This window comes from Oryzias latipes, chromosome 3 (genome assembly GCF_002234675.1).
Source record: "Oryzias latipes chromosome 3, ASM223467v1".
Taxonomy (NCBI): Eukaryota; Metazoa; Chordata; class Actinopteri; order Beloniformes; family Adrianichthyidae; genus Oryzias; species Oryzias latipes.
In genome coordinates this window covers 20,220,240-20,234,218 of record NC_019861.2, presented here as the reverse complement: position 1 = coordinate 20,234,218, position 13,979 = coordinate 20,220,240, and the positions used below count along the sequence as shown (strand labels likewise).

The following is a 13,979-nucleotide window of genomic DNA, read 5'->3' as shown; positions in this document are numbered from 1 at the left end:
GCTCCAAGATGGATTCTCTTTGTTGTTTGCTGAACATTTATAAATGTAATTTTCTAGTTATGGCAGGGTATGATATCAGCTGGTCAACCAGGATCCTCACAAGAGTAAGTGATACTTCAGGCTATTTCTCTTTTTTTTTGTGGAACCGCATTTTGTTTTCCCACAGAACTTTACTCTTGTAATTTGTTTCTTTCTTTTTGTTGTTCCAGCATTAAGCCTTTCACCCAGCAACCCTATCCCATCCAGCCAGCAGTCACAACAACCATTTCAAGTAAGGAATTATCTCATGGTGATTTTTTTTTATTACCACTAAGATGTGACTTTTAAATTTAACAGCTGCAAACTGCTTCGTCTTCATCCTCCTTTCCCTACATTTTTCTGTTAAGAATTGGTTGGCATTTCTTTCAGTAAAGATTTGGTGCTCAGACAATTAAAAAGAATTAGGATATAAAATTAGAACCTGCAACAAGTGTACCTTTGTAAAGTTCAGACTTTTGAAATGTTTATGCGATTGCATATTCATTTATGATCACATAATTCATAAATGGATATCTTTTCTAAAGAGTTTGAAAATGAACATGTCTGTGCTTTGACAACAAAACTAAGATAAGATGGAAGTTCAGTCTCCCTAATGTTGCCACAGGTTATGATCCCTCAGCGGCTCCGACACCCACAGCACCAGCATGGCAGGGCCGCTCCATCGGTACTTCTAAACTCCGGCTGGTGGAGTTCTCCGCCTTCTTGGAACAACAGAGAGACCCAGACTCTGTGAGTGGAACATTAAACTAAAGTAACATATCAGTTCGTCTCTGCACTAAACACAACAACATGTTTCATCAAAGTCCAGTGTTCCTCATTTGTCTCTGTGGTTATATTTAAAAATCACTCGCGATGTGTAAAAAAGGATTATAGAAGTCCTGTTTTAGAGAATGAAACCAAAGATATGCTCGTGATCAAAGATGTATGGAAATGTGGCGAACTGGACGTATGCAGTACAGGAGACATGGCAAGGAGGAGATTGATTGACAAGGTCTACAGCCAATCAGGATGCAGAACACACAAAAAAAAGCATGCAACACTGCACTGAAAATAGCTCTGCAAAACAGCGAGATCGCAAAAGGTGAACCACAATATAGCAAGGGAACAGTGTAAAGACAGCATGGTGTGGAATAGAAACATTTTAACTTCTACAGTGTGGGAGCTGTAGGCTAGTTATCATGTTTCTAAGCTTTAGAAGATTGCAGCCTTTATTCACAAGGATAGGTTTTTAGAATGTTAAGTTTAGGATGTAAAGAAAACAAAATATGTTTTTTAAACAAAGTTATTCCTCTTTGAGTTTGTAGTTCTTTGTTTTACTCAAATCCCTTTTCGAACGTACTAAACTGAACTGGCAGTGGAATCATGCTTAACCTATGTCCTATAACATACTGAGTAAACTCTAGTTTACTTTTCTAAGTAGCTGCAAATATTTGAAATTAAACATTTGAAATACCTACAGATCTCTTTTCATTCAAACTATGGTTTGATAGAGTATTGCAGCATTTGAGCCATTCTTTGTTTTTTTCTCTCTTTCAGTACCATAAGCATCTGTTTGTACATATTGGACAGATAAATCATTCCTACAGTGACGCCCTGCTGGAGTCAGTGGACATTCGTCAGATTTATGACAAATTCCCTGAAAAGAAAGGGGGCCTGAAAGAGCTTTATGGAAGAGGACCCCAGAACTCCTTCTTCCTCATCAAATTCTGGGTGAGAGCATTTTATCTACCAAATGATTAGGTTTAATAAATGAGATTATGTTCCCCATTCTCAGCAGACTCCATAGAATTTTTACCACATTGTGAAATGTTAAATGGAAGAATCCTGCATGATCAGAGTGTTCAGGCTTGTGTTTAGTGCTTGGGAGTAATCAGGCTTCATGGAGAAGATTGCTCTCTTAATGTTTGCTGAATGCACTCTGCTATATTTGGCCTTGCATAGCAGGAGAGCTTTTGATCAAAGCATTCGCTAATTCAGTGTAATATCTCCAAACAATGAAGTGACCTGGTTGCCCCACTAATGGCTGTTTAAACATTGCATGTATTTCCTCTCTGATGCAAAATGCTAACAAGCGGCAGCCAACAAAGTAGGGCCGTATGTACTTGGACCAAGTCCTCTCGAATTCCTTTTGAAGTGACCGACAAATCTAAATTTCAAATGAAAGCAAGAACCTGCACAATAATGAATGTCTAACTGCTTTGCTTAATGAAGGAGGAGAATGTTGTTGTGAGGATGTCTCCTCTTTTTGTTTCCGTAATGAACAGGATGTTCAGGGAACAGACCGGCTGCCCTCCCGGAGCCGGCCCGTTCAGTCTTGTAAATCGCTCTTTTGATAAAAATGGTTTTAATTTGCCAAGATTTCTTTTTTCTTCCCTTTTTTATGGGTACACACTACATTTATGTAAGTCTTTTACAGTTCTTGTAATATGTATGAAGGTTTTATCATAATGTACTTTGATCATCTTAATTTCATACATCAACTATATAAAGTCACTGACGGCCATGTTTCCGGTTTGTTTTTAAGAGATTTATATTGAGATTTAATCACATCCCCACACAGCTTCTGATCCTAGTGAAGGGCTGTTAAACAAAGTGCTCATTTTGGAAGACTTCTGTTTTTTTATCAGCAATGTTTGGAAAAATAAAGCAGAAAACAAAGGTTATCAGTGTTCAGGTTATCAACTGTTTGTGGATCCGTAGTTTTCTGGCTGCTTTACAGTCTTTCCTTCAATCAATCAGTTTATCTGTAGAGCATCTTTCATCAATATGTTTAAATAAAGAAATAAATTAATAACTTCATTTGTTCAGACCTTAAGTTGCTCCGGAGTATAAGTCGCAGTGGTAAAAAAAAAAGCATAATAAAGAAGAAAAAATATCAAATATAAGTTGGACTTTTTGGAGAAATGTCTTAAACAAAATACGGGACCAACATTTTATCTTGAAATGCAAATCTTTATATATGACAACTGAATAATTGCACATTTCACTACCGAAACACATTGATGCTTATTTAGCTTCATGAAACGTTGGTGAAATCTAATATATTAGCGCAACATATAAACAATTATTCCAATAACCATAGTATAAAGAAAATGCGAACAAGTCAACTAAACTCTTTATGTCACTTCAAATGATTAAATCCATTCAATTCTTCATCCTGTGTGTCGCTTTCGAACAATTCCACCAAACCTGGCGTAAGACAGGTTTGGTGGTGCAACTGGTGCTTGGTTCGGGGATATTTTAGAATGTCCGTCATTATTTCTTCGCGGCTGTGTAGATGCAACTCGGCGTCTATCTTCTTCGCTGGTATGTGTGCTCAGCAAGGCAGTTTTGTGTTTGAGCGCCCCCAAGTTGTGTTTTACTGTAACTTCAGAAGCTCCAGACACGTGTGCCACAGCGCCATTCTCATTGGTCGAATAGATTTCGACGCGACGCGTCAAAAAAAACAAAACGAACCTGAGGCGGGTTTTTTTTTTGACGCTTTGACGCGTGGCGTTTTTTCGCATCGGTGTGCACACTCTCATTGGTGCCCTTTGTTTAGTCACGAGGCGTTAAACGTCGGCGAAAATCGCGGGTGAAATTCGTCCCGGTGTGTACGGGCCTTAACTACTAAAATACTATGTACTGCCTTGAATTTAAAGGCCCTTACACACCGGGACGACTATTCGCCAGGCGTTATTCGCCAGCATTTTTCGCCACGTTTTTTGTGTTCACACCCAGGCGATTTTCGCTGACGATGAGCCGAGCGAACATGCAATTTCATTCCCTGACATTAGATGGCGCTTAATGTAAACAGAAATACTCCTGTACACAAGGTGGCGCTGCGCAACTTTACGATTCTTAAAGTCGCTTTTCACTCAGAAGAAGAGAGCAAGTATTTACGCGCTTGTCAGAATAATACAAAGAAAACATGAATATTTCAAGCACCAGTAGCTCCAACTGGTGCTTGGTTCGGGGATATTTTAGAATGTCCGTCATTATTTCTTTGCGGCAGTGTAGACGCTACTTGGCGTCTATCTTCTTCGCTGGTATGTGTGCTCAGCAAGGCAGTTTTGTGTTTGAGCGCCCCCAAGTTGTGTTTTACTGTAACTTCAGAAGCTCCAGACATGTGTGCAAAAGCGCCATTCTCATTGGTCGAATAGATTTCGACGCAACGCGTCGAAAAAAAAAAAACGAACCCGAGACGTTTTTTTTTTTTGACGCTTTGGCGCGTGGCGTTTTTTCGCGTCGGTGTGCACACTCACATTGGTGCCCTTTGTTTAGTCACGAGGCGTTAAAACGTCGGCAGAAATCGCCGGCGAAATTCGTCCCGGTGTGAACAGGCCTTTAGAAGCATTCAGACACCATGATCACTACTTTTTTTTTCCAAACAGCGAATATGCCATCATCGATTTCACAAAATTCAAATCTAATTCATAAGCGTGTTGCGACATCTGAGTCCACTGTCTTCTGAAGATAAAAACGGTTTATTAAAAACATACATTTAAATACTGGGGGAACTGGGTGGGTGGAGGGAGGAATCTGGAAAGGGAGGGGTCCCATCTCTGTGTGATTGTCCTGCGTTTTCTGTTTTTAATAATTTTCATTTTTCATGACTATTTTATCTGCTTTTTTGTTAAGCGCTTTGTGTTATTAACTGAAATGTGTCAGGGTAGGGAGGGGCTAGTAAGCGTGAAGGACCCAGAATGCAGAGGCACACGGTTCAAAGGCAAGGGGTTTATTCTAAATAACAAAAAGCGCTGCAGAGCAGGAAAACAGAACTAAACTCACTGTGGGCATAGCATGAAGACATGGACATGGCAGTCAGGGAAGAGACGTAGAGACATTAACAACGTTAGAGACGTTACATGAGAGACGTTAATGGACCAGCACAAGAGGAAGGCAGAGACAAGACTTATATACAGACAGGACTGACAAGACACAGGTGAACACGATCAGGGCAGATTGGGACCAAGGAAGTAAAACTCAAGAACATGACAAAACAGGAAACCTTTCAAAATAAAACAGGAAACAGAACTCAAACATGACAGAACAAGATAGAACGCAAAAACCAATACAAAGAAACCCAAACCATGACAAAATGAAAGGCGCTATATAAATAAATAAAGTTTGGGTTTGAGTACATTTGCAATGTATGTAATGCATTGTGGTCTATATTCGCCAGTCTAGTGAACACCGATGCACACTGGTTTTTTCCCAGAGACTTCTGGGAAATTTCTAGGGCACTGGATTTTGGAATTGTAGACTCGGACAGCACTACAAAATGGCGAACGCACTATATAGTGCACTATAATAGTGAGTAGTGAAGGAATTCGGACACAACCTAAGTCGCCCTCTGCAGCCAAACTATGCAAATAACCGCAAATTCTACTCAAAAAAACACAGTAAATGAATAATTTAAATGCTAGTTTTAATGGCTGATGTAAACTCAAAAAGGTTTGACTTGCTGTCACTGAAGGTTTGATGCCTCCTCTGTCCACTGTGAATGACTCTTGAACAATCTTAATACGTTTAAAACAAAGTATTAATAATATTATTAGTATTATTATAGTAATATTATTATTATTATTCTGTAGTTGCTGTGTGGTTTATCCATGACATTTCTATTCTTAAATATATTACAAAATCACAAACAAATGACATTTTGGCTTACATGTGAACTGTTGTGTTTTTTTTCCAGCGATTGTGAACAATTCTTACATAAAGATTTTTTTTTAAACAATTGCAAAGCAAATGTTTGTTGATATTTATTGTTCTCTGTCTGTTTTTTTTTTTATTCCTTTCCTTTAGGCTGACTTGAACTGCAATATTCAGGATGAGACCGGATCTTTCTACAGAGTCACCAGTCAGTATGAAAGTTCAGAGAACATGACCATTACATGCTCAACAAAGGTCTGCTCCTTTGGCAAACAAGTGGTGGAGAAGGTTGAGGTATTGACTCTTTCTTTTTCTTATTTCAAATATAAGACATCCATGACGCCTGGGAGATAAATGTCTTTTGGTTGACGTCTTTTCTGTCTCCTGAATTCAGACGGAATATGCTCGCTTTGAGAACGGACGATTCGTCTACCGGATAAGTCGGTCTCCGATGTGTGAATACATGATCAACTTCATCCACAAGCTTAAGCATCTGCCCGAGAAATACATGATGAACAGCGTGCTGGAGAACTTCACCATCTTATTGGTAAATCCTCACCTTGTCAGGAATGTGATGGGGGCAGAGGGCTTTTTTATTTTTTTCTGCAGAGAGAATAGCAAAAACTATGTTTGTCGATTTAGTTGCTAGGCATAAAGATGGACAGTTTTGGCCGGTGTCACATTCCTCTCATTCCAGAGAGGATAAGACATCGTCCTCATTATCCACAAAGGAAAGGGAGGATAAGGGGATATAAGAGCCCCTGCTTTTTCACCTTTCATGTTAGTGTTATTGCTCACTACTGAAAAAGACAGAAAGATGTTGGAAAATTGTTAAAATATATTACTATTTTTATTTCGTTTTATTTTACAATTTAGTCAATCATACTGTTGATGTAGCATAAATGCGACATTTGAGAAATCGTAGAATAATTAGTCATCTTCTTCAGTATTTCAAGCTGTAGGATCTTGTAAGAGAAAACATTAGAGTCACTTTAGGATCATATTTAAATAAAATATTTATTAGAAATGAGGAAATAAAAAAGGATTTTCATGGCTTTTTTAAATAAAATATTTTTTGTTAAAGCTCAACAAAAATTCCATGCTGCTTCACAGCTGAACACAAATCAATAGTATCAATAAATAAAAACAACAACAAAAAATCACATTAACTAAATAAATCTAGAGTATATATACATTTAATTCAGATTATTTATACAGCACTCATTTACAATTGTGCTAATCTCATTACCTAATACAATAAAAATAGAAAAAGATTTTTAATAAAGTTGAAACAGTTCAATAGCAGTTTTTTTTAATTAAATCTGGTCCAATATGTCTTAACTTCGTACAAACGCACAATTGTCTATAGTCATTTTAATACTATAATAAGAACTAATAACATTTGACATGAAAAGGCCTTCAAAGGGCTTCCTAACGTATGAGTTAATGTAATTAGGAGAATAAATGTTTTTGACATCCTTTTTTTTAATTATTTTTATTTGTTCATCACTAACTTAGTTAGACATCTGAATTTGCTTTGGCATCATTATGATGCAATAGTTGCTTTGCTTTCTGCTGTTCCATCTCCAGATGTGCCCCACATGTGGTGCCAGCTTTCTTATGAATAAATCAATATTTGGGGCATTTCTTTTGGCCTGGGTTTAAAAAAAAAACAAGAAAAGAGGAATGTTTTTGGGCTTATCCTGTTCTGAAAAATATAAATAAATAAAACATTGTTTTGCTCTGTTTGTTCAGAGAGAGATGGCTCTCGGTTCTGTGTTCCTTCACTCCAACGTCGTTTTTTTTTTCTCTCTTGCAGGTGGTAACAAACAGGGACACCCAGGAGACGCTGCTGTGCATGGCGTGTGTGTTTGAAGTCTCAAACAGTGAGCACGGGGCCCAGCATCATATCTACAGACTGGTTAAAGAATGAACACCCCCTCCCCGTCTCTACCACCCCCTCTACACACGCTGTCTATTTTTCCAGAGACCTACAACCTCAAAGCAAGTGGCAGTGCCTCTTCATGAAAGTTGTACCTTTAGTGCTCTTTAGACGGTTGAAGTGAGTTCTGCTCAGTTCAGGTTGAAAGACGTGTTTGTTATTTGACTGCTGCTGTGAATTGCGGTACAGTTGTTTTATGGGAACATTTCTTTTTCAAATATGTTGGCTTGGTTTCTGATGGGTTCTTTTTAAGAACCAACTATAATATGTAAGTAAGATAAAAGCCACACGTCGTCTTTGTTGTTTAAAATATAAAAAAAAGGATGCAGCACGTGGTTTGTATGTTATGTTTTAAGAGTGTTTTATATGTATGTGCTTCTTTGTCTCTGAGAATCCATACTGCAGATATACAGACGTTCGCCCACGGCAGATAGATTTCCCAAAGAAACAGAGCTGACAGTAGCTATGAGCAGGTGGTTGTGAATATTGTAAAAGTTTCTTTTGTCTTTTAAGAAAAACAAACTCGGCTTTCAGTCTGATGCATTTCCCTGTGAAAGCACTCCAGGTTCCCGAGAATGAATGCACTGTGAAAAAAAAGTCTTGCCTTCATCTGCTCTATAAATGTGGAAATACACGCACCTGCTTACTGTAACTGGGCAAAAAACAAAAATGTATTTTGCTTTTCTAAAGTGACTGAATCGGACTCATCTCATCCAAAAGCACTTTGTTCTCCTGCCAGTGCTCACCTTAGCGATTCTCCCTTTTGATCTGTCTTTCAAAGAGCAGGTTAAATTGTTGTGGCTGTACAAATCACTGCAGCTTCATGCCTTTGTTCAGTGTGCCGCAGCGTCGCACCTTCCTGGCCTTTCTGGGTTGGTGCTGTCATTTCTTCTGCCTTCGTGCTCACATGAAATTCACATGTTTGCGTGGCCTACACGTATCCCCAAGCCTTAAACATGCTATGTGTACTCCAAAAGACGCCACTAAAACTGTGATCTCTTCATAGAAACATTTGTTTTGTCGTTTCTTTGTGTAATCAGTACAATCTGCCAAAGTGTAAGTGTATAGTGCCTTAGAATATACTCATTACACCTTTATTTTAGTTTAAAAAACAATTTTATGAACACAAAAGATGTACTCTTTGGTACTGCTTGACACAAAATTCTACTTCATTTTTGAGACGCAGTACATGTCTGTTCAGAAACCTTTATAAACTCAGAGAGAGCTTATTTTTCTCTTAAGATAAAAGGACTTAGACACAGACCAACTACCTGTCACTTTGTCAAACACTCACAAGAAAAAGGAAAAAAAATTTTTTTTGTCATGTCCTGCTTGGTAGTGAGGAAGTGCCTTTGGTTTCCAAATTCCCAGCTTCAAAAGGTTGAAAAAGAAATTAAAAAATGACATGTTGCTCAACCAAAAAGAAACCAGTCACCGCATTGCCTTTTCTAAGGACTAATGACAGCAGGGGAAAGATAGCTGGTGCTTGTAAAAAAAAAAATTTAAAATCCATATAATCTGTTTTAATTTGAAGAAATCAGAAAGTCAGTTGAGGTTAGAGACTTTTCTTTTTTGTTTGAAATTTGTGTTCCCGTTGACTGCACGCAAAAGGCAAAAAGGTTGAAGCCGCCTGCTTCATGCACACTTGCAGGCTCAAGTGTTTGGGAAAAGGTTTTAGGACGCCACGGCTCTGTTGAACACGCTGGACTGACTCCATTATTGAAAACTGCTGTGATCCCAACAGAACGGCAACAGTTCACAAACTTAAAAAAATCGTATTTGTAAAGGGAATTTTAGGTTTTAAAAGTCCTTTAAAGCCTTTAATAAATAGAACGTTGCTTTCTGTAGCGGGTGGAGGAGGCATCACGGCTACTTTAAAGTTCATGATTACACTTTTTAGAGATTCTCACTAAGAATGTAATAATTTGAAATAGTTTAATTAAAGAATTTCTAGATAATTGCAGATATTATCTTGGGGGGGGAGTGCAGACAGAGTTCAATCATTCAGTATTTTTTGCCACAGTGATGAAACCGTGGAAACTTAATTGTTTTTCCTATTTGTTTCTACTTATTTTATGTTTACCTTTTGTGTAGCTGTTCCCGTTTCTGAATTCCCGTCTTTACTGAGGCGTTTCTGTCTCCTTAATGTACTTGTGTGCTCGGTTTAGTGATGCCATTCTCTGTATATTTGCGGTAAGATGGTTTTGTTGTTGCTGCTGTTACAGTCTGACATTTTCACACTAAAACCGCTGGCGTGATGCCTTTAATGGCCCAGATGCCTGGTGGAGCAAGGGAAAATGGACTCAAAAACACACATAAACAGCTAAGTTCAATCACTCGACGAACATATCAGCAGTTTAGTTTTTGTTATTTGTGTTTTTCGTTTTCAGAGTAGGTACTGGTACCTTTCTGTTTTGGAAACCATCTCTGATGGTGGCTTTAAAGTGGTTCTTGATGTAGCTTAAACACAGCTATCATTTACTCACTTGGGATTTATGTGCGGATGTTTTTTTCTGTAAAGAGGCGCTTTGTATAAAACGTGTATCTTAGCTTTTCTTGGTACAGATGTGTATTATCTTTTCATGACTGTAAAAGGGCAACAGATAGAAAAAATGATGCTCTGTTTCAGTGTTTGCATATGGTCTCGTCTTTGCTCCATGATATTATGATGCCTTCTTGGATACAGTAGATATTTTGTAGCTTTCTAAATACTTTCTATGTATGCAATATTGAAGTAAAAAATAAATAAATCATCTTGAAAATATGGACTTTGTCCTGTTTGTCAGGCATTAACTACGCTGCTTTTCACTGCAAGAACAGTTGTTTGGCAGCAGGTGGCGCCACCTGCTTTGATTTTTGGTTGCTTTCTTCCGTTTTTCATGCAAAGAATTATAATTCACATCGTTGCAATAACTTAAATCACCAGTAGATGGAGACAGAAAAAAGTTTGATCAGAGCATGGTTTATTGTTTTTATATTTATTTATTTTTTTAACCCTTGTGCTATCCCAGCCACTTTAACGTTGGGAGTTGGGTCATCTAGACCCACTAGACAGTGCTCTGAACCTTTTTTCTTCAATGATTTGTGAACCTCACTGGTGTCCATGGATTACATGAAATCTTTCCACCTTTATCCACCTTTTTCATGGTATGGAGAACACGTCAATATAAGGGTGGGGTCATCTAAGATAGCACAAGGGTTTTTAAAGAAGCAATGATTTTGAAATAAGAAAGATGCTAGTCAAATGAAAAATTCTTTCAATAAAAAATAAAAATAATAAAATGGCCCTACGACAGACAGGCGAACTGTCCAGGGTGTCCCCTGCCTTCGCCCACAAGTGGTCGGGATAGGCTCCGGCAGCCCCCTGACCCCGAAAGGGCAAAAAGGCAGAAGATGAATGATTGAATGACTGAATAATGCAAATTATTTTGTCAATATTAACCAACTTTTTAGCATCTATTTTGTACATTTAAATGGGGAAACTTGCAGTTTTGCTGATATTTTGCCTTCACAAGGCCCGAATTCCTTTGAACATTTGAATCAAACTGATTTTAATAATTATTAAACCCAAGAAACTTTGGCAAAATACCACACCAAGGAACAATAAAAGCAAAATAATCAACCAAAACAATTAAATGCAATTGTGTTACTAGAATGTACATGCTTAGAGTTAGTGAGGTATTCTTTTTACTAAGGACAGTCACAATACCTCATTTATGAGTGCAACTTTCACTTGTGACAACTACTGCAGGTCTCTTTGTTCCTACCAAGGGAATTGAACCAACGACTCTAACTTCATACAGATGCTAAATTGTTGATTTTTATTTCCATTGTATTTCTTGTGCAATATATTTATTTGTGACCTTTAGCAGTTTACATGTCTTCACCTTGTATTTCTTCACATTGGATGGGGGGGGGGAAAGTTCAGTCATGAACGCGCGCAAATGTTTGGCTGACTTTGGCGGTCATGTGATCCAGCACAGCAGGCAGGACCACATCCACGCACTTCCCCGGACGTGTGAAATTGCAACAGAGGACTTTGGAAACTTCCTCTCGGATGAGGAGATTGGGGACGCGCGCAGCACGCATGCACACTGATGCCCGGATTTAAATCTCTTCAGGAATGCATTTTCTCTCAATTTGTCTTTGAAAACCAGACTTTTAGCTGAGAGCACAGATGGAGTCAGAAGAGAATAAGATATCAGTTTGGGTCTGCAGAGAAGAAAAGCTGGTCCTGGGCTTGACGAAGCGCACCACCTGCACGGATGTGGTCAAAGTGCTCCAGGAGGACCAAAACCACCAGCACGGAGTCTCCAAGGCGCAGCCGTTCTGCATCATGGAGAAGTGGAGAGGTTTCGAGAGGATTTTACCAAACAAAACCAAAATCTTACGCCTTTGGTTTGCTTGGGGGGACGAACGGATGAACGTGAGGTTTGTCCTGGTCAAAAGTGAGGCGTCTTTTTCCAAACACGCAGCCCAGAGTTCAGAGGCGCGCGTGGTGCCCAGCAAGCAGAGCCCCTGCGTCACCAAGGGGGAAGCGCGCCCCACAATGGGGGGCATCTCGCCCGAAAAACAGCGTCGGATAGTCAGGAAAGCCTTCAGAAAGTTGGAAAAGATAAACAAAAAGAAGACGCGCGCTGCGCAGGGTGACGCGTCATGCGCAGAGAGGATGGAAACCCTGGTGAACGTGGTGGTTTATCAGGATCACACGATCCGCCAGCAGACCCAGAGGCTCTCAGAACTGGATGCAGAGATTGAAAAGTGTGAGGCAAAGGTGCATTTTGACAGAATCAAAACACATGGAGTTAATTATGTCCAGAACACGTATTTGGGTGCTGACCCAGACTCCAGCCCAGAGAGGCTCGGAAAGGCTGCAAGTGGGAGTCTGGCCAAGTTAGAGGAGTACGCCCGAGCGTGCGAGGAGGTGCTTGGGTTGCAGGATAAACTGTGGGAGCAGGAAGCTATCATCGACCAAATCACAGCTGAGATCCAAGAGGAGCTGAACCAACGCTGGATGCAGAGGAGGAAAGAGGAGCAGCAGAGCAGGAGCAGCAGAGGATCACCGACCAACGCGTCAGAAAATGTCCTGTTCGTGGAGGAAGACAGGATCAGAACGCAACTAGATGCCAGTTTATACATCGGTCTGCGCCTCAACGCGGATTTAGAAGCTATTAGGAGCGATTTAGAGCTGTCCCAGCAGATTTGCTTGGCGAGGGAGAAGGAAATGAGGGATTTGCTGGAGAAAGTGAACAGTTTGGACGTGGAGGAGGGGCTGCTGGTTGATGGAGAGAGATGCAGCCACGGGATGGATGATAAGAAGAAGCTGATGAGCACTTTGGAGAGCAAAGGCGGGTGGGTGGAACAAGGCAGAGGGCTGTCCAAGGATCACAATGTGAACGACGAGGATTCAGACACTGGCTTAAGTTCTCTGCACAGTCAGGACTCGGACAGCCTCCCTGTGTGGGAATCATTGGTTTAGGATTTCACTTTTCCTTAAAAAAACAAAAAGTTCTAGTCTCAGGGATCACAAAGACTAAACAATAACCCATCCATCCATCCATCAATCTATGCTGTAATCGTAAAAAGTATAAATTTTGCCTAAAGGTGCTTGAAAACTTGTTTTTTTTTCTTTTCCACAAAGGAAATTGTCTTTTGACGTGAAAATAAAAGACCACATTTGTAGAATTTATGGCAGTGCCCTTCAGTTTTTTACAGTTTTGCATGCAGGGGGAAACAGCTGTCGGGGATTGGTGGGCTCACACAGACAACATCAGCATCTCAGCTTTCACACTGGTTTCCCAGACACAATAACAAAGTCATGACTTGCTGTGAATCACAAACCCAGAATAGAGGAATCAGACAGAAGCAGAAATGTCTCCTGAGCATCACTCACACACTTCTTTTCTGCAATAAATAACAGACAGGAGTTAAAGTGTTGAATCTGAGTGCAGCCAAAGCTGAATGTTACAATCAAAATCTTGTTTTAGAAACAAACAGATGTCAGTTTTTCTTTTTCTGCCTGGTGCAGAAAAATAAAGATTTTCTTAATAACGTATTAATCCCTAGAGAGGCTTTAAGTTCCAACACAAACACTGAGAATCTTGGCTGATGGAGGGATTTTATTGACTTGAATCTTTAAAAGAAGAGGAAGAGGTCTACTGGCAAAGTGTTGGAAAGAGTTCTTCTTTTATCTGAGAAAGAGTTCATATTTTATATATACTGGTCCATTATTATGTGTGATTTGGTCCATGTGAAAAATCTTTTTTTTTTTATCCATACTCAGTCCTTTGTCCTCACTTATGCCAACTTTGGAAGATTGGATGATCCTTCTAAACCTAATTTCTCATCTGAAGTTTTACAC

The 13,979-nt window shown here is 39.4% G+C and overlaps 2 protein-coding genes across 9 annotated transcripts in view; both read left to right on the top strand.

The window, feature by feature from the left end:
* tead1 (TEA domain transcription factor 1) overlaps nucleotides 1-10,382 on the top strand; it is a 51,885-nt gene extending 41,503 nt beyond the window's left edge. For 7 of the 8 annotated variants that reach the window (XM_023953466.1, XM_023953468.1, XM_011489176.3 and 4 more), the window contains 7 exons: nucleotides 58-104; nucleotides 210-271; nucleotides 644-768; nucleotides 1,576-1,749; nucleotides 5,830-5,970; nucleotides 6,071-6,223; nucleotides 7,496-7,609. In XM_023953466.1, coding sequence (XP_023809234.1) covers nucleotides 58-104; nucleotides 210-271; nucleotides 644-768; nucleotides 1,576-1,749; nucleotides 5,830-5,970; nucleotides 6,071-6,223; nucleotides 7,496-7,609 — 816 coding nt within the window. Of the gene's footprint in view, nucleotides 1-57; nucleotides 105-209; nucleotides 272-643; nucleotides 769-1,575; nucleotides 1,750-5,829; nucleotides 5,971-6,070; nucleotides 6,224-7,495 lie in introns of all 8 variants that reach the window. The other variant, XM_023953467.1, reaches the window with a different exon arrangement.
* A 1,247-nt stretch (nucleotides 10,383-11,629) lies between these two features.
* Nucleotides 11,630-13,303, top strand: LOC101163157 (ras association domain-containing protein 10). The gene has a single exon (XM_004067106.4). It carries the CDS (start codon nucleotides 11,796-11,798, stop codon nucleotides 13,095-13,097), a length of 1,302 nt encoding a protein of 433 aa, XP_004067154.1. The 5' UTR covers nucleotides 11,630-11,795; the 3' UTR covers nucleotides 13,098-13,303.
* Nucleotides 13,304-13,979: the final 676 nt, after the last annotated feature.

What these genes read in the sequence shown, in the direction of transcription:
- LOC101163157 (XM_004067106.4), top strand. Translation starts at nt 11,796, where the DNA reads ATGGAGTCAGAAGAGAATAAGATATCAGTTTGGGTCTGCAGAGAAGAA.